The sequence below is a fragment of the Notamacropus eugenii genome, chromosome 5 (assembly GCF_028372415.1).
Source record: "Notamacropus eugenii isolate mMacEug1 chromosome 5, mMacEug1.pri_v2, whole genome shotgun sequence".
NCBI lineage: Eukaryota > Metazoa > Chordata > Mammalia > Diprotodontia > Macropodidae > Notamacropus > Notamacropus eugenii.
In genome coordinates, this window is record NC_092876.1 from 38053441 (window position 1) to 38072557 (window position 19117).

A 19117-nucleotide genomic window follows, 5' to 3' on the forward strand; every position below is an offset into this window, starting at 1 on the left:
AGATGTTTAACATCACCAACCGTGAACAGAAAAGGAAAAAAGCAACTCCCCCGTTCTGGCAGGGGATTGTGATTCTGGGTCATCTAATAGTCCATACGGGCAGTTAGGTGGCTCAGTGGATAGAGCACTGGGCTTGGAATTAGCTAGACTTGTATTCCTGAGTTCAAATGTGGCCACAGATACTTATTAGCTGTGTGACTCTGGGCAAGTCACTTAACCCTGCTTGCCTCAGTTTCTTTATCTGTCAAATGAGCTGAAGAAGGAAATGGCAAGCTACTCTAGTGTCTTTGCCAAGGAAAATCCCAGATGGGGTCAACAGAGAGTCAGACATGACTGAAAAATGACAATATTTAACCTGGGCACCAAACATTCTAGAGGAAGACAGCACATGGATGCTGATTTTGTTTCACTCTTTTTGGGAAATAAAATAAGTGATTCTAGATCATGATGCATCAGCATCCGTGGTGAATATTTGTAAACATCTATTGGTTTCTTACCAAAAGCTAGAAATGTGTATTTAGCCCAGATGTACCTGGCTCACCTGGGGACTCTTGCCAATTTGAAATCTATAGTCCAAACATTCCTTAGGACTTCATAGCCACACTTCCTATAGTTACATGCTGTCCTAGCCACACTGGCTAACTAGTTGCCCCTAAATCTGATATCCTATCTCCCACCTCAGTGTCTTTGCCAAAACTGTACCTTATGTCTGGAATGTACTTCCTTTTCACCTCTGCCTGATATAACCCCTAATTTCTTTCAAGGCTCAGCTCAGAGTCACCTTTTATGACTTTTATGGTCCCCCAGCTGTTCTTCTTCTCAATTTCCATTTAATTATCTCTCTATATGCTGAATCCTCTTATAGATTGATTGGAGTGTAGATCCATGAAACCCAAACTCCACTGAAGGAGGAAGCTCAGCTCAGGATGCCTCCACATTTCTCATGTGGCTGCATTGGTTTGGGGATCCTTTGACTTCCCCTGTATAGGTGCCTTTTTTGCCTCCCCTCCCCTCTTGTGACCCCCCCAATTAGACTGTAAGCTCTTTGAGAAGAGAGAATGTATTTGTATTCCCAGCTCTTAGTACAGTGCCTGGCACATAGGAGGCACTTAATATGTGCTCACAAGCTTCTCCAAGTGAGGAATTGTTTCATTTTTAACTTTGTATCCCCTATATCTGGCAGTTTTGGTGGGGAGACTGAATCTGTGATTTTATTGGCACATGTACCAACTTACCGGTACAGAGCAAAAATGGAGTCTCTCAAGGTACTCTCCAACTGAGAGTTGCCTCAGGGCATGAAAAGATAAAGGACTTGCCCAGGGTCACATGGCCCATGTGTGGCAGACAGGATTTGAACTCAGGTCTTCCTGATTCCCAGATATCTGTCCATCATGCCATTCTTCCTCGCTAATAAGTGCTTGGTGAATCACAAGCCTAATTTTGTGCCAAAACAGGCTAGGCCCTGTACTTCCAAATGAATGGTTACCTTCCTAGTAGTCCCCTTGGAAGGCTAGACACATCTACAGCTCCTGCTTATAGGATCTTGGCTATAGAATAGGTGGGGTCTTGGATATTATCTAGTCCAAATGCCTTTTGCAGATGAAAAACAATCCCAGATGGGCTGCTGCTTCAAATGGGATGGGTGCCCTCCTAGGTAGTGGGGTCCCCCTTCTTGAGGGTCCTCAAGCAGAAGCTGGATGGTCAGTTGTGTTGTAGAGTGGGTTGGACAGAGGTGTCTTCTGAGGACCTCTATGACCCTCATGCTCTAGGCGACTTGCCTAATATCGCATAACTAGCATGTGGTAGAGATTCACACTAGATTCTCTCCTGATTCCAAGCCCAAGGGTTTCCCTCTACACTATCCTTCCCCTCCTGCACCATACAGTGGGATCCCATTCTTGTGTCACTATTGAACCTTGCACACATGGGTGTCCCATATCCTCAACCAGACTGGGTAGTCTTTGAGGTCACACACTGTGATGTGGTCATCTCTGTCTCTCCTCACTTCCCCCCTTGCCTGAAACCTCAACACTAAAGTTTTGAATATTACAATTGGCCTCTACTCATAGGGATTGGACCTGGTGTGTGTGATCGGAATGGGGGATGGGGGAGGATCCGACTCACCATTGTCATCAAACCCATGGGTGATCTCATGGCCAATCACCATCCCGATCCCCCCAAAATTCAAGGCTTGAAGCTGCTGTTTGCTGAAGAAAGGAGGCTGCAAGATCCCAGCAGGAAACACTGCAGAAGAAACAATGACTCATCGGCTTGTAGACCTAGGGCTGGAAGGGACCTCAGAGGCCATTTAGTACAACCTCTTATTTTGCAGATGAGAAAACTGAGGCCCAGAAAGTGGAAATGAATCACCTAAGGTCACACAGCTAGTAAGTATCAGAGGCTGGATCTGAATTCAGGTCCTCTGACTCCAAAGCCAAGCTGTTTCTGTTATATGACACTGTAGACCTATTGTCTTGTCCTTTTTGATTGTCCAGCATTTAAGATGAGTTCACAGGGCTAGAGTCATAGACTTAGCCATCCAATGAGCATTTATTAAGTGCCTACTATGTGCCAGGAACTGTGTTAAACACTAGGGATGCAAAGAAAGGCAAAAGTAGCCACTACTACCAAGAAGCACACAGTCAGAGGGGGGAGAAAATACGAAAACAACGATGCACAAACAATACAAGGACAAATTATTATCCCCATTTCATAGATGAAATGAAGAAGCTGAGGGATATAGAAAAATATCTGAAAATATGAACCCAGATGTTCTTCACTTTCATGGCACTAGACTGAACTGATGACGTTTATCACCCAGGTTGCAGAGGTGAGAATCTGGTCACCAAGCTCCCATGGAGGACTATAGAAGTCCACAAGGGTCCTGGAATGAGGGCTCAGCAGTCATCTAGGGGAGCATAAAGGCCACTTCCTTTCAGCTGGTCTCCCTTGAACCCTTTCAAGTCCAGTAGACTTACCACAATTTTTTGGCATCTGTTGGGAGAAATCCCTAACTTCTATTTTCATATCTTTCTCTCATCTGCCAAATCAGCTCATATTCATTTGAGGTTAACCCTTTGGGGGTTAAACCTACATAAAAAGGCAGCAGAAAGAATACAGGGTTTGAAATGTGAGGATTTGGGTTCAAATTCTAACTGCCCCTGGTTCCCTGTATGGCATTTTCCTCCTTTTCTGGCCTCAGTTTCCTTATTTAGTTTTTCCTAGGTTTTATGTCATAAAAAACCTCTTTTTCAGAGCAGCTTAAAAGTAGAAGGGCTACCTTGGGAGGGGATGGGTGAGCCCTTTTTGGTGGTCTTCAGTCAAAGACTGGACAATCACTTGTTGGAAACGTTATAGTGGGGATGTCATTTGGGTCTAAGGTGAATTGGATGGCTGCTGCAGTCTCTTTTAACTCTCAAATTCTGGATTCTGAGTCAGCTATAAGATGGGAGCAAGAGGGGCAGGGGGTTAGATTATGGAGATTCCTCTAAGGTCCCTTCTAGTCCAAAATCAAAGATTCATGGTCTTCTCTCTCCTTATCTACAAAACAGAGATTTGACTGAATGCCCCTTGATGACTCTGCTGGCTCTCTTTCTAGGAATCTATGGCTTTTCATGCTTGGGATAGGAGGGGAGAGAGGTGACCACCAAATGGGGTGGGAAGGAGAGGAATGGATTTCAGCAGAGACCAGGAAGGAAGGGACTCTATTACCTACCGATCTGGTTTCTATTTGGAGAGTAAAAGGCATTGACTACGGCGGCTCCAATGATCCACCTGAAAAAGAAGATCGTGGTCAGAGATTAGGTGTGGTGCTTATGGCTGAGCTCCAGATGACTATGAGTGTCCCATGTAGGGCAATCTGGCTGAGCATCAGGGATAGGCTGTGTGTGCACTTTGGAAAGTCACTTCAATTCTCCCCTCTCAAATTTTCTCTTCTGTAAAATGGGGGTAGTGACACCAATAGTACCCAGCTCTCAGGATTCTTGGGTGGGGCTTAAAGAGATCTGGATATGTGAGTTTTTATTATTTTGCATATTAATATAATTATAGAACATCAGGCCTGATGTTAAGAAAACTCATCTTCCTGAGTTCAAATCTGGTCTCAGACACTTACCAGCTCTGTGACCCTGGGCAAGTCACTTAGCCCTGTTTGGTTCAGTTTCTTGTAAACTGTAAAATGAACTGGAGAAGGAAATAGCAAACCTCTCCAGTATCTCTGCCAAGAGAGCCCCAAATGGGGTCACAGAGAGTTGGATAAGACTGAAACAACTGAAAAACAAACACAACAGTTATTATTTTGAAGGTTCATAGGAAATGCCTCATGTCAGGTAGGCTGATTCCTTTTCTTTGTCTTTTCACCACAAGTGTTATGTCATTTTATTTTAACATGAATAATACGAATGTTGCCAAATAAAGCACTTTAGTAGGAGTATAGATTTGGAGCAGGAAAGTACCTTCTAGTCCAGCCTTTTCATTTTACTGATGAAGAAACTTATCCCCAAAGAGGCTGTCAATTATCTAATGTCACAAAAGTGTCAGTGGCAGAATTGGGATGTTTAATACAAGTCCCCTGACTTCAAATCCATACCTTTATTACAATATTGATCATATGAAAGGTATCTGAAAGGGGCAGTCTAGTGCAGAGGAAAGGCTGTGGGACTTTGATTGGGACAACCAAGATTCATATTCCAGCTTTGCTATTTAGTAATCTGTGACCCTTCTCTGAGCCTCAGTTTCCTCATCTGTAAAATGTGGATGTTGGAAAAGATGGTTTCTAAGGACCTTTCAGTTCTAAATCTGCTCCATATTAAAACTAAACTGTCATTCCCCACTGTTGTCCTGAATTTTCCCATGTGGCTTTCCACATTCTAGCTGGACATTCCCCCCCAATCCCTGGAATGCACCCACAGAATCTCAGTGTTGGAAGGAACTTCATCTCCACCCACTAAAATATCTTTTAAAGCCTGGCTCAGGTGCTCAGGAAGCCTTCTTTGATTTATGAGATCAAAGAATCATCAATCTAGAGATGGAAGATGTCACAGAGGTTACTTATTCCACCCCTCAATTTTACATCTGAGGAAACCGAGGCTCAGAAAAGTCTTATTACTTTTCCAAGGTCACAAAGCTAATAAGTAGTGGAGCCAGATCTTTTGTATTCTAGGACTGTGCTGTTTTCCTAAGCCGTGACAGTTACTCATTTTAGAGAAGGGGACACTGAAATCTGAGAGAAGTGATTTGCCGAAGGTCACACAGGTAAAACAGCAGAACTGAGATTTGAAACCATGTACTCAAACTGTAAATGAATGGCTCTTTCCACTGTACCACTCTGACTCTCATGATGATAACCCTGAGTCATCAAGAAAAACAAGATCATTTTTTAAGAGGGCAGGAAAAAAGAAAGATTTCCATCTATGTGTATGATTTTTTTATACAGCTAGATAGTGCAGCGGATGAAGCACCAGCCCTGGAGTCAGTAGCACCTGAGTTCAAATTATTAGTTGTGTGGTCCTGGGTAAGTCACTTAATCCAGATTGCCTCCAAAAAAAAAAGCCTGATGATTTAAGGTGGTAAATCAGAATGCTTAGGCAGCTAGGTAGTACAGCGGATAGAGCACTCAGCCTGTCAAGAAGACTTGAGTTCAAATAGCGCCTAGAGACCTACTGACTCTGTGACCTTAGACAAGTCCCTTAACATCTCTGGACTTCAGCATCCTCATATGTAAAATGGGGACAATAACAGCACCTATGTTCCAGGGTTCTTGTGAGAATCAAATGAGATAATACTTGTTAGTCATTTTGCAAACCTTAAAGTGCTGTACAAATGTGTGCTGTTGTTATTATGATTAATCACATATGTGTAAGAGCGATCTCTTTTCCATCTGCCTCTGTACTCACACATCCTGGTCCACCTTCTCCCTCAGTTTCTTCAGGCTTTTCTGTGCATTGGACTTAAGGTTCTCCAATGTATTCTCAAAGAACATGTCCTCTGTGAAGTTCAGCTAAGGAAAGGAAATGATAATATATAAAGTAATTAGTCACAAGGATGAATTTTTTATGTTTGTTTAGAAAATCAATGAACATGAAGAGAAAAAACTGTTCCTGGACCATCCTGCAGATAAAATAAACAAACAAGCAAAAGATTTATGAATACCTATATATCCATAAACAAACGAATGAATGAATGAATGAATGGAGACTGAAGTCTCCCTTATTTTTAAAAGATGATTTTACCTCAGTTTTTAAAAACATTTTTATTTAAAATTTTGAGTTCCATATTCTATCCCTCTCCCCCCTCCCCCACCGATGGTAAGCAATCAGATATAGGTGATACATGTGCAATTATGTAAAACATTCCCACATTAGTCATTTTGTACAAGAATACTCAAATGCTCAAAAAAAAATAAAAGAAAAAGGAAGAAACTGAAAAATGACATGCTTCTGTCTATATTCAATCAATATCGGTTCGTTCTCTGGAGGCAGATAGTATGCTTCATCTTTAGTCCTTTGGAATTGTCTTGGATCATTTTAAGGCTGAGAATACCTAAGTCATTCACAGTTCTTCATTGAGCAATATTACTGTTACTGTCTACAATGCTCTCCTGGTTCTGTTCACTTCACTTTGCATCTGTTCATGTAAATCTTTCCTGGTTTTTCTGAAATCGTTCTGCTTGTTATTTCTTATAACACAATAATATTCCGTTACAACTATATACCACAGCTTATTTAGTCATTCTCCAATTTAGGGGCATCCCTTTGATTTTCAATTCTTAGCTACCACAAAAAGAACTGCTATAAATATTTTTGTACAAATAGATCCTTTTCCCTTTTTGGATGTCTTTGGAATGTAGACTTAACAGTGGTATTGCTGGATCAAAGGGTACATACAATTTTTAATAGCCGTTGGGCATACTTCCAAGTTGCTCTCAGGAATGGTTGGATCAGTTTCCAAGTCTACCAAGAGTGCATTACTTTCCCAGTTTCCCCACACCCCTCCAACATTCAACATTTTCCTTTTTTATCATATTAGCCACTCTGCTAGGTATGAGGTAGTACCTCAGAGTTGTTTTAATTTTTATTTTCTGATCAATAGTGATTTAGAACATTTTTTTTCATATGTCTATAGATATCTGTGACTGACAACTGTCAGTTCATATCCTTTGACCATTTATCAATTGGGGAACGACTTGAATTTTTAGACATTTGACTCAGTTCTCTATATATTTGAGAAATAAGGCCTTCATTAGAGATACTTGTTGCTAATTTCCCCCCACTTTTCTACTTTACTCATAATTTTGGTGCATTGGTTTTGTTTATGCAAAAACATAAATTTTATATAACAAAATTATCGAGTTTACATTTTGTAATGCTCTATATCCTTGTTTCTAAATTATTCCCTTATCCACAAATCTGACAGATAAACTATTCCATGCTCTCTCAATGTGCTTATGATATTACTCTTTATGTGTAAAACATGTACCCATTTTGATTTTATTTTGGTCAACAATATGAGATGTTTGTCTATACCTAGTTTCTGCCATACTATTTTCCAGTTTTTCCAACAGTTTTTGTTAAATTATGAGTTTTTGTTCCAAAAGCTTGGAACAATACAGTTTTTACCTAGCCTATTCCACTGATCTAACCCTTTATTTCTTAGCCAGTACCAGGTTGTTTTGATAATTACTCTTTTTTATAATACAGTTTGAGATCTGTTACAGTTAGGCCACTTCCACATTTTTGAAGTCTCCCTTATGACAAAGGAAAATCACTAAGTGAAAACAACTCATTGTGTGACCTCATCTGCCAGTGTTTGTAACATGCCATCCCTCTTTAGGCTTGTTCCCATTTTCCCTCAACCTCTCTGTTGCGATGCAAAAGCAACATTCCATCCTCTATTTTCTGGTGCTAAGATTGGTACTCAGCTTTCTAGAATTCTATCTCCCTTAAATGCAATGTTCATTTTCATTCCAGTAATCATTTTAGGTCTTATTAACCAGATTGTATGAACTTCAAACCCATCGGTTCAAACCAGTCTTCCTAGGCTTCTCTGAAACTCTCATTTTTGTAATTTCTGTCTACACAATTGTCATGGGCCCAGGGATCCTGGCTGCACTCTGAGGAGTTAACTCAAGCCTGGGACTCTTATCTTCTTGGGAATTCCTTTTTTTCACACCTTTGGGAATTGTCCCTACGTGGGGAATATTTTATCATGCTTTTATTAAATGGATTGATTATTTTGAAACTTCAGGCTCTGGATGATTGTTGGACCATATATGGAGACTCCTTCGAGGACAAAGGTGTTGTTCCATCACAACCTTCCGCCACACTGTGCAGTTAGTCTTTCATAATAGGCACCCACATTGTTTCTAGTTCTTTGCTGTCCTGAGTAGTGTTATTGAAGAAAATTAAATCAGTGAGTAGCTGTTAGGGATGATAGTCTTACCTGGCAATATTCATCATCAAGTCTGTCATTTTCTTCTTCTAAAATATAGTCTGGGTAACCAATCTGCTCCTTAATGGCTGTGGCCTACAATAGAGAAAGAAGGTAGAATGGTGTTGAGGGGAAAGAACACAGAATTTGGGCAAACAGGAAGTGGGTTCGGATCACAGCAAGTCATTTCAATTTCCTGAACCTTAATTTTACTTTCTATATATGTGAACACGGGAAGGGTCTGTGATTTCAGGAGAATTGAGGGATTCATTGTGTGGGAACTCCTTTCACCAATGCAGATTGCATTACCTCACTGGTTTAGATAAATCAATGTCACAGAGCTAGCAGTTTTTAGATTTGAAACAAAGCATCCTTGATTCCAAGGGCCCACTATTGTCTGACACATAGAATTATCAATTTTATAAAATGGGTGTTAAAAATCTCCCAGTGTGATGATTACCTGAGATATCAAAGGTAAAAAACATCAATGGGAGAAAAGCAGAAATGTCAGGGCTTATAATCTCCCACTTTGAGTAGAAAAATCTAAGTTTGGCTAACATAGGAACTGTACACATGCACACACACATACACACACACACATACATACATACTTTCCCAGCTTCCAAAGTGTGAGATAAATTTGCGACTTCTAGACCAGATAACAAGGACCAGTGATGTCCCCAAATGGATTAGCCCCCAAAGCTCTCACTGACCTTCTCCTGAGCCTTTTTCTTGGACAGTTCATCCATCCATTGTAAGTCATTGAGGGTCTCAATAAATACTTCACGTACTTTTTGGATGAGATCACTGACCTGAAAAGAAAAATGTAAGCAAAACTTCCACCTGACCCAGAGTTGAGTCCTTACCCTCCTCCCCTCATGTCTGGAATATGTTTGCAGAATCTCAGCATGTGAAGGGGTTTCATCTCTGTCCTCTTAAATAACTTTTCTTTTATGGTCCCTTTGCCCCAGAGGAGAGAACACTTGTCCAAGGCAAGTTATAACTTTCTGGACTTTTTGAACGGGAGGCAAGTTTGTGTTCTAGAAACCCTGAGGTCTGCCAGAGAGCAGAGTTCTAACTGTGCTGGAATCTACTGCTTGATCAAGGCTCATGCTGAAATAGATAGAATCTTGCCATACCTTGTATCATAGGTGATCATATAAAAAGAACCTTGAATTTGGAGTCAATAGACTTGGATTTCTAGCTCCTTACTACCCTAGGTGAGGGGTGGGGGGATTATTAAGTTATCATTATGTGCTATGCAGGGACAACTAGATGGGATGGATAAAACACTGGATCTGGAGTCGGGAAGTCCTCAGTTCAAATCAGACCTCAGACACTTACCAGCTGTGTGACCCTGGGCAAGTCACTTAACCTTGTTTGCCTTAGTTCCTCATCTGTCAAATGAGCTGGAGAAGGAAATGGCCAAACTACCTCAGGATCTTGCCAAGAAAATCCCAAATGGGGTCATGAAGAATCATCCACAACTGAACATTTGAAAAACAATGTGCTAGGCACATTGCTTAACAAATATTCGATCCTCACAATAACCTGAGAGGTAGGTACTACTATTATTTCCATTTTACAGATGAGGACACAGGCATGCTGAGGGTAATCTGGTCACTAGTAAATGTCTGAGGTTGGATTTGAACTCACCTCTTTTGGATTCCAGGTTCAGAGTTCTATCCACTCTATCATCTAGTTAGTTTTTTATCCTCTCTGGGCCTCCCTCTCTGCCTCTAGAAAATCAGTGAGTTGAGGGGCAGGTAAGTGGCACAGTGGATAGAGCAATGGTCCTATAGTCAGGGGACCTAAGTTCAAAACCAGCCTCAGACAATTACTAGCTGTGTGATCCTGGGCAAGTCACTTAACCTTGATTGCCTCCAAAAAAAAAAGAAGGAAAAGAAAATCAGTGAGATCATTGTTCAGATGCCTTCCAGTGCCAAATCCTGGGCCTCTGGGAATGGCACAAGCTCGTTTAGCAAATGCAGGGAATACCCCTGGCCTGTATCTCCCCAACAAACAGCTAAAGTCACTGCCTGAGTAAGCATTGAACTTGTCTCCACTCTAATTCACTCTGGGCTCCTCAATTTAGGGCTGGAGAAGAAGGAGTGTCCACTAAGAGACAACATGGTTTGGCAATTGGGCCCCATCATGACTCAGAGTAAGTCACTTTACCTCAGTTTCCCACATCTATAAAATAAGGACAATAGAACTGTAGCAAAGACAACCTAGTAGAAGGTTTTCACTCCTTTTATTTTTCTCCTAAACATACATCAATGATGAATAAACATTATGTTATATTTAACAGGACAACCTCACTTGACCTGTTAGATTTAGATTAAGGATAAAGAATGCACAACATCCACTGTGGATCAGATTCAGAGCTACATTCTAGGGGACTGGACTGATTTGGCTCCCTCTTCCCGGTAGAGTTCCCTGGTCCTCAGGTTTGTATGGTGTGGGAGGTAGTCAGCCTGGGGCAGCAGGACCATGACATTGGAATGGATGAAGTGAAGGAACAGGGCAGGAAGACCTGGAGGGTGCTTTACCTACCATCCTCTTACTCTCACCAGCAAATGATTGTTTCACGTAGAGGGCACCCACCGCGCTCTCCATGTTATTGTTGACATAACGCACACATTCCCGCCAATGTACGTCCTCCAGTGAAGTCCCATACAGAGCCTGGTGTGAGAGATACAGTGTATACTCCTTCTTCCCCTCTCTTATCCACCCATCCATACATTCATTTACACAGTCACTCATTCATACATGTCTTTTCTATGTATACATTCACCCATTCACTCCATTACTCATTTGCGTGCTCTGCATATGGTCCTAGAATCATATAAGGAAATGGACATCATCTCTATTCAATGGTCACATGACCTACTTGGGGAGGCAAACCACAAGGAATCACAGAATCTCAGAGTTGGAAGAGATATCAGGGGTTTTAGAATTAGAAGCCACCTCAAAGGTCATCTAGTCCAAGCCCATCAACTTACAGATAGGCTAAAGAGGGTACATGATTTGTTCAGGTTTACACAGGTTAGAAGTAGTCTGACTTTAGGATAGTAATTTTACTTTTTTGGGCCTCCTGTGTAAAAGGAAAGGGTCTGACTAGATGGTCTCAGAGTCCCCTTCCAGTTCTAAGTATATGGATAGCCCTGTGATTCTAGGCAACACAGTATCTCAGAGGTAAAAAGGGACTTATCAGTCATCTACTTCAACCCATGTCCAAACAGGAGCCCTCTCCATGATATCCCCAGCTAGTGGTCATCCTTCTTCTGTTTGATACCTCTAGTGATGAGCAAATCACTACCTCCCGAAAGCAATCCAGTATACTATTTAGCAGTTCTTGTTTGGAGTTTTTTCCTTACATCGAGACAAAACCTGACCCTCTGCAATGCCTGAGGACCCCACAGCTTCTAGTTTTGCCCTTTGGGGCCAAGCAGAACAAAGCTAAGCTTTGTGACAATCAGACAGGTACAGAGATCCCCACTGCCAGAAAGGAGACAAATACCTAATGAGGGGCATGGAAAGCAAGCACATGGAGAGAAAGAACCCAGAAGAGAGAGAGATGACTGTGGGCTGGAGTGGGCTTTCCGGAGGAAGTGGGGTTGGGTTTACAAGACGGCTAGAATTTCAACCAGCAGCAATACTGGTGAGCTTGGGTATTTTACATGAGAGGGAAGAAAGTGAGTAAAGTCACTGAGACTGAAATTCATGAAGGTGGGTCTGGAAGATAGTTAAGAGTCCAGTCTGGGGGATACCAGGAAGCTGGAGCTAGAGAGAAGCTTAGGGCCAGATGGTGGAAGGCTTCAACGGTTAAGATGTTTTCATTTTATTTGGTAGGCAAAGGGTCAATTACAGGACCTCCTCCTTGCACTTCTAGATAGGGGCTGGTTCTTCTGGGAAGATACTTGCCTCTATTTACCAAACAGCCTTCTCCATTACTTTCTTCCATTTTCTCCTTTTCACTGACTTCTTAGATATAGGGAATGTTCTTCACTTGTTAAATATAGGGAATGCCCTTCACTGAGTCCATGAGCCCTAATCTCTACCTGTTAGTGGAGCTTAAGTTTTCACCAGCTAACTTCTGATGTCCCCAGAATATAGAATCAATCTGGGTACTGTAGTCTAGCAAACAAAACCCCACTAGGCCACTAGGTGGCACCCTAATGCATAGACCACAAGGCTGGGCATTGGTAAGACTCCTTTTACAATTCAAATTTAATCTCAGACGCTTCCTAGCAGTGTGATCCAGGGCAAATCACTTAACCCTATTTACCTCATTTTCCTTATTTATAAATTGAGCTGGAGAAGGAAATGGCAAACCACTCTAGCCTCTTTGCCAAGAAAAGCCCAAATAGGTTTATGAAGGGCTGGATACAACTGAAAAAACCACTGAACAGCAATGAGTCTCAGATTGAGTCCTAGCTGTCACTCAATGTTCTTGAATCATAGAACCCTAGACTTGGAAAGGACTTTAGAAAGGAACGAAGTCAACTTAGGTCTGAATGAAAATACATTCTACAATCACAGTGATAAAAATTAACATTGTGCAGTGCTTTGTGTCTCACACTGTGCTAATTGCTTTATGAATATTATCTCATTTGATGCTTACAACAACGCTGGGAAGTAGGTAGCTATTATTATCCCCATTTGACAGATGAGGAAACAGACAAACAGGTTTAGTGACTTGCCCAGTTTCCCACATCTAGTAAGTATCTGAGGCTGGCTTTGGACTCAGGTCTTTCTGATTTCAGGCCCAGTTCTCTACCCACTGTGCCATTTAGCTGCCCCTTACAATCTCCCCAATGTGTGGTCCTCCTGCTTCCACTTAAACATACCAAGGGAGGAGCAAGCCGTTACCTCTTGAGGTCACTTGTTTTACTTTGGGACAACTCTCATTGTCAGGACATTTTTCTGGACACCAAGCCTCCTTCTTGACATATCTATACTTTTGGGACCCAAGAAAGGCAATACAGCTAATCCTTCTTTCCTATGACAGGTTTTGCAAGTGGGAGAAATGAATATTTTTCTCTTGTAATTAATAACTAGTTATTGAATCAGGACCAAAGTTTTTATGCTTTCTGCTTCCTCATCCAGAAACCAACCAGTGTTGGAAATCCCTCTTAAAGATTTACCTGGGTCAAGATCTAATTAGACAATAAAAGACATTCTAAGTTTGGGCTAAAACAGGTGCATTTCTGCTAATTCTGTTTGCTCAGACAGATCTGGAGAAGTGATGATTTTCCCTTTTGTGAAGAAAGATGATGTAAAAATTGATGTCTCTTTAACCAAGATTTGAGTGACACAAGTCACGTACCCCAAGGCCCTGATTTTAATATAGTCCACTTCCCACTGTGTTAACCAATCAGAGTTGATTGGCATGCCTCAGGAACATCTACTTTTTGAAGGGCATATAAACTGTCAGTGCACCATCATTAGGGGTTTTTGGTCTAAGAGATATGAACAAGTGACCATCCTTTTATTAATAAAGATGCTGACCCTATTAATAAAATGATTAAATTTTATTTAAAAGTTAGATACTATGTCTCTCTGAACATTTTAATCATAACAAAGGAATTGGAAGAGTAGCTAGATGTGTGAACTGAGGCCGACACTTTGATGGAATAGGGTGTAAAGGGGAGAAGACAGCTTGGGAGGGGCTGGACTCAATGATGAGCTATACAAGGGAATCTGGGTTGAAGCTACATATTCTTTATATCTGAACACAGTCCATACTTGTATTCACACACATGATCATAAATAAATCCATTTCCCCCAAACATATCAGTAGAGACTTTGAGGAAGGAGCTTGTTTAGGAAATTAACCCAAGTCCCTCCATGAAGGAAGAGGCACAGGGCCTAAGAGCCCTCTACCTCTCATTTAATACCTTGAGCTAGGACTGAGATTCCATATCTGGTCCAAAAATTACAACCAAGGCTCAGAACCCTAGTCTCAATCCCTGTACTATCAGAGTGACTCCCTGGTACTTTCCCCTCTCTGGGGCTGAGTACTTCTACAAGGTGAGGAGGATCAATTTTGTGACTATAGAATTAAAGATTTTGAATTGACAGCTGCTTCAGAAGGTGAAGTTGAACTCTCACATTTCAGAGATGAAGCTGAGAATGGGAAGTGATCTGCGTAAGATCTAATGTCAGAGTGAGAATTTGAACTCAGCTCCTATGGTTCTAAATCCAGCTCTCTTTTAAATGTACTAGACTATTCTAGATGTTAGTGAGGGATAATGGAGAGTGGACTGACTTTGGAGTTAAGAAGACTGGCTATATGACCTTAGAAGAATTAGAGAATTTTCTGAGATTGGGGAAAACTGCCCATCTGTACCAGGGGAGGGTGCTTGCTCACCCTGATGAAATGAAAGGTCTTAGAGACCTAGAGTGTGGAATGTGGTGTGGAAATGACAATCTAGCAGACCTGAGAGCCCTTTGTCCATTCATCAGGCATATGGATGACTCACCTTGCGATAACTTACTCGAGCTTCCTTGAATCGATGGCTCAGGTTACTAATTTGATCCTGCACCAGGCGCCAGACCAGGTAGTTCTGGATGGTTCTGAGAACAGATGAGTAGAGTCCCCCATTAGTACTTGGGGAAGTGTCAGGAATGGGGCTGGAGTCAGGGTCTTCTGGTTCCTCACTGCCAGATTTAAAAGACTTTCCAATTGGAAGTGATATGTCTGGGAAAAGGGCTAACCTTATGAAAGGGAGGAATTGGCAGTTAAGGAGAGGGTATGGTTTAGAGATCCTAAGAAGAAATTTCTTTCCTTCTCTCAGCTCCCTTTTTCCACTTGAAATTTCACCAAAAGAAATCAGGTAGAAATGCAACTACTTCCTGGTAGGTACATTAAACCTCATCAATCATTTACACCTTAGTGTGAATGAACAGATTGATTCTTTTCCTGGGAGCAGATTCTGATGGAAATGTTAGTGTTGGGAATCTGGGGCACCGGATGCTTGAAAAATAGGGTGGAGAGAATACCACAAAAGAGGAAAAACAAAATAGCAAGGGAAGGTTGAGGCTGATGAAGCCAAAAGTTCAAAGTCATCACAGCAACATTACTGAGGGCTGGTCATGCCCAGTCTTACCTGGCTGGGTACTTGCTGATGATTTCTTGAAGATTCTGGAGGTAAGGAACTCCATATACCACCACCTCCTCATTCTCCAGGATGTTAATGTTGACTGAGGACATGACAATTTGTATAAAGACAGTCCAGTTGAAGTTCTGCGAGAAAGGGTCACAGACCTGGTTTGGTGTAATGGAAAGAACACTGGGTTCAAATCTTCCTAATGCATAGGTCCAGTCACATCAGTCCTTTCTTCAGGAGGAGCTGTCCAGGACATACCCTCTAGCTAGAACATATCATTTCCTTCCACATCTCTGCCTTTCAAAATCTTCTCTTATTCCTATTACTCCCAGATCAGGTAACATCCCCTCCCTAGGGATGTTCCTGATTCACAATGTGTGGCTTTCTTCTTTGTCCACCTCACTCCCCACCTGGCAATCTATCCATGTGAACACATGGCATGCCTTACTCTCCTCTCTGCTCACTTCCAGACTTTCAATAGAATGTGGGTTTTGAAGACACAGTCTGTGCCATTAAAAAAATCTTCCTATTAGTAATTCAGTAAGTCAATCCATATTCACTTATTAAGCACCTACTATGTGCCAGATACTATGTTAAGTAGCAGAGATACAACAATAACAATAACAAAAGAAGGCCTGCTCTCAGCTCACAATATGACAGAGGAAGGTCCTTTAACTACTGAATGGGTGTTGCCCCAGACAAACTGGGACCTGGCAAAGACCTTAGCTTAAAAAGGTCAAGGTCTCCCACTGCATCTGGGATCATCATCAATTGTTCTGACCTATGTCTCGCCAATAGATTCACACGATTCTGAAAGAGAGAGAGTGAGGTTGATGACTTTGCACAGCTCTGCCTCACTTAAATCCAATTCACTTGCAAGCCAAGATCTCACCCTCCTGGTATCATTGGTCCTCTTCCAGAATGAATAACAACAAAGGTGATGATATGGAAAATAACTAATTACACACAAACTGTAAGTATTGTGGAAGCTAGGTGGCATCATAATGCATAGAGCACTGGGCTTGGAGTCAGAAAGACTCAACTCCCTGAGTTCAAATCTGGCCTCAGACCCTGACTAGCTGTGTGACTCTGGGCAAGCTACTTAACTCGATTGGCCTCAGTTTCCTCATCTCTAAAATGAGCTGGAGAAGGAAATAGCAAACCATTTCAGTAGCTATGCCAGGAAAATGGAGTTATGGAGAGCTGGGTACACTGAAACGGCTAAACAAAATCAACAACTAAGCAGTATATGTAGAAAATCAGCTCAGAGGGAAGGGTGGCAAGGGGGATTGTGAAAGGCCTCCTGCAGAAGGTACGGTTTGAGGGAAATCTTGAAGAATAACTAGCATTTTATAGAACATTTTAACTTTTTCAAATATCTTATTTTCTCCTCACAAAAACCCTGTAGGCACCATTACTATTACAGCGTACAGTTGAGATAACTGATGCAGACAGAAGTTAAGTGGCTTGCCCCTGCTCATACCATTAGTAAGGTCTTCCTGACTTCAGGTTCAGCCATCTGTTTCACTGAACCATTTTCTGAAGGAGTCTAGGGAAGGTGGCAGTCAGATATAGGGAAGGAAAGTATTCTTGTTCAAATGCCCAGAGATGGGAAACTGAGTATTTGATGGGAGGAACAGAAATTAGTCCAGTGGAAGTGAAAGGTAATAAGCATAGTGGGGCATGAAGAACAAGAAGACTGGAGAGATAGGAAGGAACCAAGTGGTAAAGGGCTTTAAGGGCCAAACAAGGACTTCATAATTGGTCCTAAGGGAAGTGGGTGACCACAGGAACTGATGGAGTATAGATGGGACATATTCAGACCCACATTTTAGGAAAGTTACTTCAGAAGCTGAGTGGAAAGGGTGAAGACTTGAACTGGGGAGACAAAGAAGAAAGCTCAAATGGTCCAGCTGGTGGGTGCTGCAGATGATGGCATGGTGCCCTATATAGTAGACACTTGATAAGTGTTGTTTAATTGTTGGCCTTGGACAAGTCTCTTCCCTTCTGTGGGTATGACTTTCCTCATCTGCAAAACAAGGGGCTTACACTAAGATCCCATTCCAGCTCTATCTTTCAGCCAATGAATGAAATACCTACTATGTGCCAGGTTCTGTACAGGTAATACAAAGACAAAACTGGACCAGTCTCTGACCTCAAAGTACTTATAATCTACTAGGTATGAACATGTAATAGTAAATCTTAATGCTACATTCCAGCAGAATGTAATCTTCCTGAGAGCAGGAACTCTGAAGTGTCTGTCATGGTGTCCCTAGCGTTTGGCAGAGTGCTTCATATGTTAATTCAAAAATCATTTATTAAATACCTGCTGCCTTCTAGGCACTGTCTTAAGTGCTGGAGATACCCCAAAAGGGCAAAAATAGCTTTTTCCCTCAAGATGTTTACAGCTGTGGGGAGGGGAGGGACATCATGGGAACAATTATGTATGAACAATAAAAGACCTGATACATTAGGGGCAATCTCAGAGGGAAGGAGTTGAGATTAAGGAGAACTAGAAATGAGTTCTTACATAACTGGGGACAAGGCTTTAGCTGAAATTTGAAGGAAGTCCGAGAAGTTAGGAAGAGGGGACAAGAAGGGAGAGAATTCTAAGCCTGCGGATAACTCCCAAAGGCATGGAGTAGGGAGATGGAATCTGGTGCCAAAAGGCCAACTTCAGAGAAGACCAAAAAGGTATTAAGGTGCCAGATAGTAAAGGGCCTTAAAGGTCAATTAGAGCACTTTTTATTTGAACCTATAGGCAATAGAGAGTTTCTGGAATTTATTGAATAGAGATGACTTGGAGAAAGATTTGAGGCAGGCAGACCCATCAGCAGCTATTGCACTGGTCCAGTTGTGATATAATGAGGGTCTGCACCAAGATGGTGGCAGGATATGAGGAGAGAATGGGGTATATTGGAGAGATATCACAGAGGTACAACCAAGGGACTTGGTAAGAGATTGATGAGATGAGAGTAGGATGAGGGTGAGGAGCCTGGGTGTATGGGAAAATGGTGGTACCCTCCAAAGGAAGAGAGGAAAGACAGTGAGTTCAGTTTTGGACATGTTGAGCTAAATATTTCTATGGGACAGGTCTTCCAGCTGTCCTGCCTTTCTACCTTCTGTCTGACCCTGGCACAGGGTCTTCTTCTTCCACCCATGATCAGACAAAGAGGTTGAAGTGTTCAGTAAGCATTTGGAGATGTGAGATTGGAGGTCAGGAATGAGGTGGGGGCTAGATACATAAATCTTAGAATCATCTTCAGAGAGATGATAGTTGAATTCATAGGAGCTCATAAGATCACCGAGGGAAAAGAGAAGAGGGCCCAGGCCAGAGCCTTGGTAGTTAATGGGCTAAGACTTCAGCAAAGGACACTGAGGAGAGGTCAGACTGTTAAGAGAACCAGGGGTATCATGAAAAGCAAAGAGAAAAGAGAGTATCATGGGGAAGAGGGTGATGAACTGTCAAGGCTGCTAAGAAGCCAAGAAGGATGAGGACTGAGAAGAGACCATTGGATTTGGCAATTAATAGTTCATTGGTAACTTTAGAGAAAGCAGTTTCAGCGGAATGATAA

At 41.9% G+C, this 19117-nt stretch overlaps 1 protein-coding gene across 5 annotated transcripts in view; it reads right to left on the bottom strand.

Annotated features, from left to right (window-relative positions):
• The window catches only part of MMEL1 (membrane metalloendopeptidase like 1), a 60731-nt gene that overhangs the window by 7377 nt on the left and 34237 nt on the right, over nt 1–19117 (bottom strand). For 4 of the 5 annotated variants that reach the window (XM_072608614.1, XM_072608618.1, XM_072608615.1 and 1 more), the window contains 8 exons: nt 15543–15700; nt 14916–15009; nt 10984–11112; nt 9141–9239; nt 8440–8523; nt 5895–5998; nt 3716–3774; nt 2125–2244 (listed from right to left, as the gene is read on the bottom strand). In XM_072608614.1, the coding sequence (XP_072464715.1) occupies nt 2125–2244; nt 3716–3774; nt 5895–5998; nt 8440–8523; nt 9141–9239; nt 10984–11112; nt 14916–15009; nt 15543–15700 (847 nt within the window). The remainder of the gene's footprint in view (nt 1–2124; nt 2245–3715; nt 3775–5894; nt 5999–8439; nt 8524–9140; nt 9240–10983; nt 11113–14915; nt 15010–15542; nt 15701–19117) is intronic. The other variant, XM_072608617.1, reaches the window with a different exon arrangement.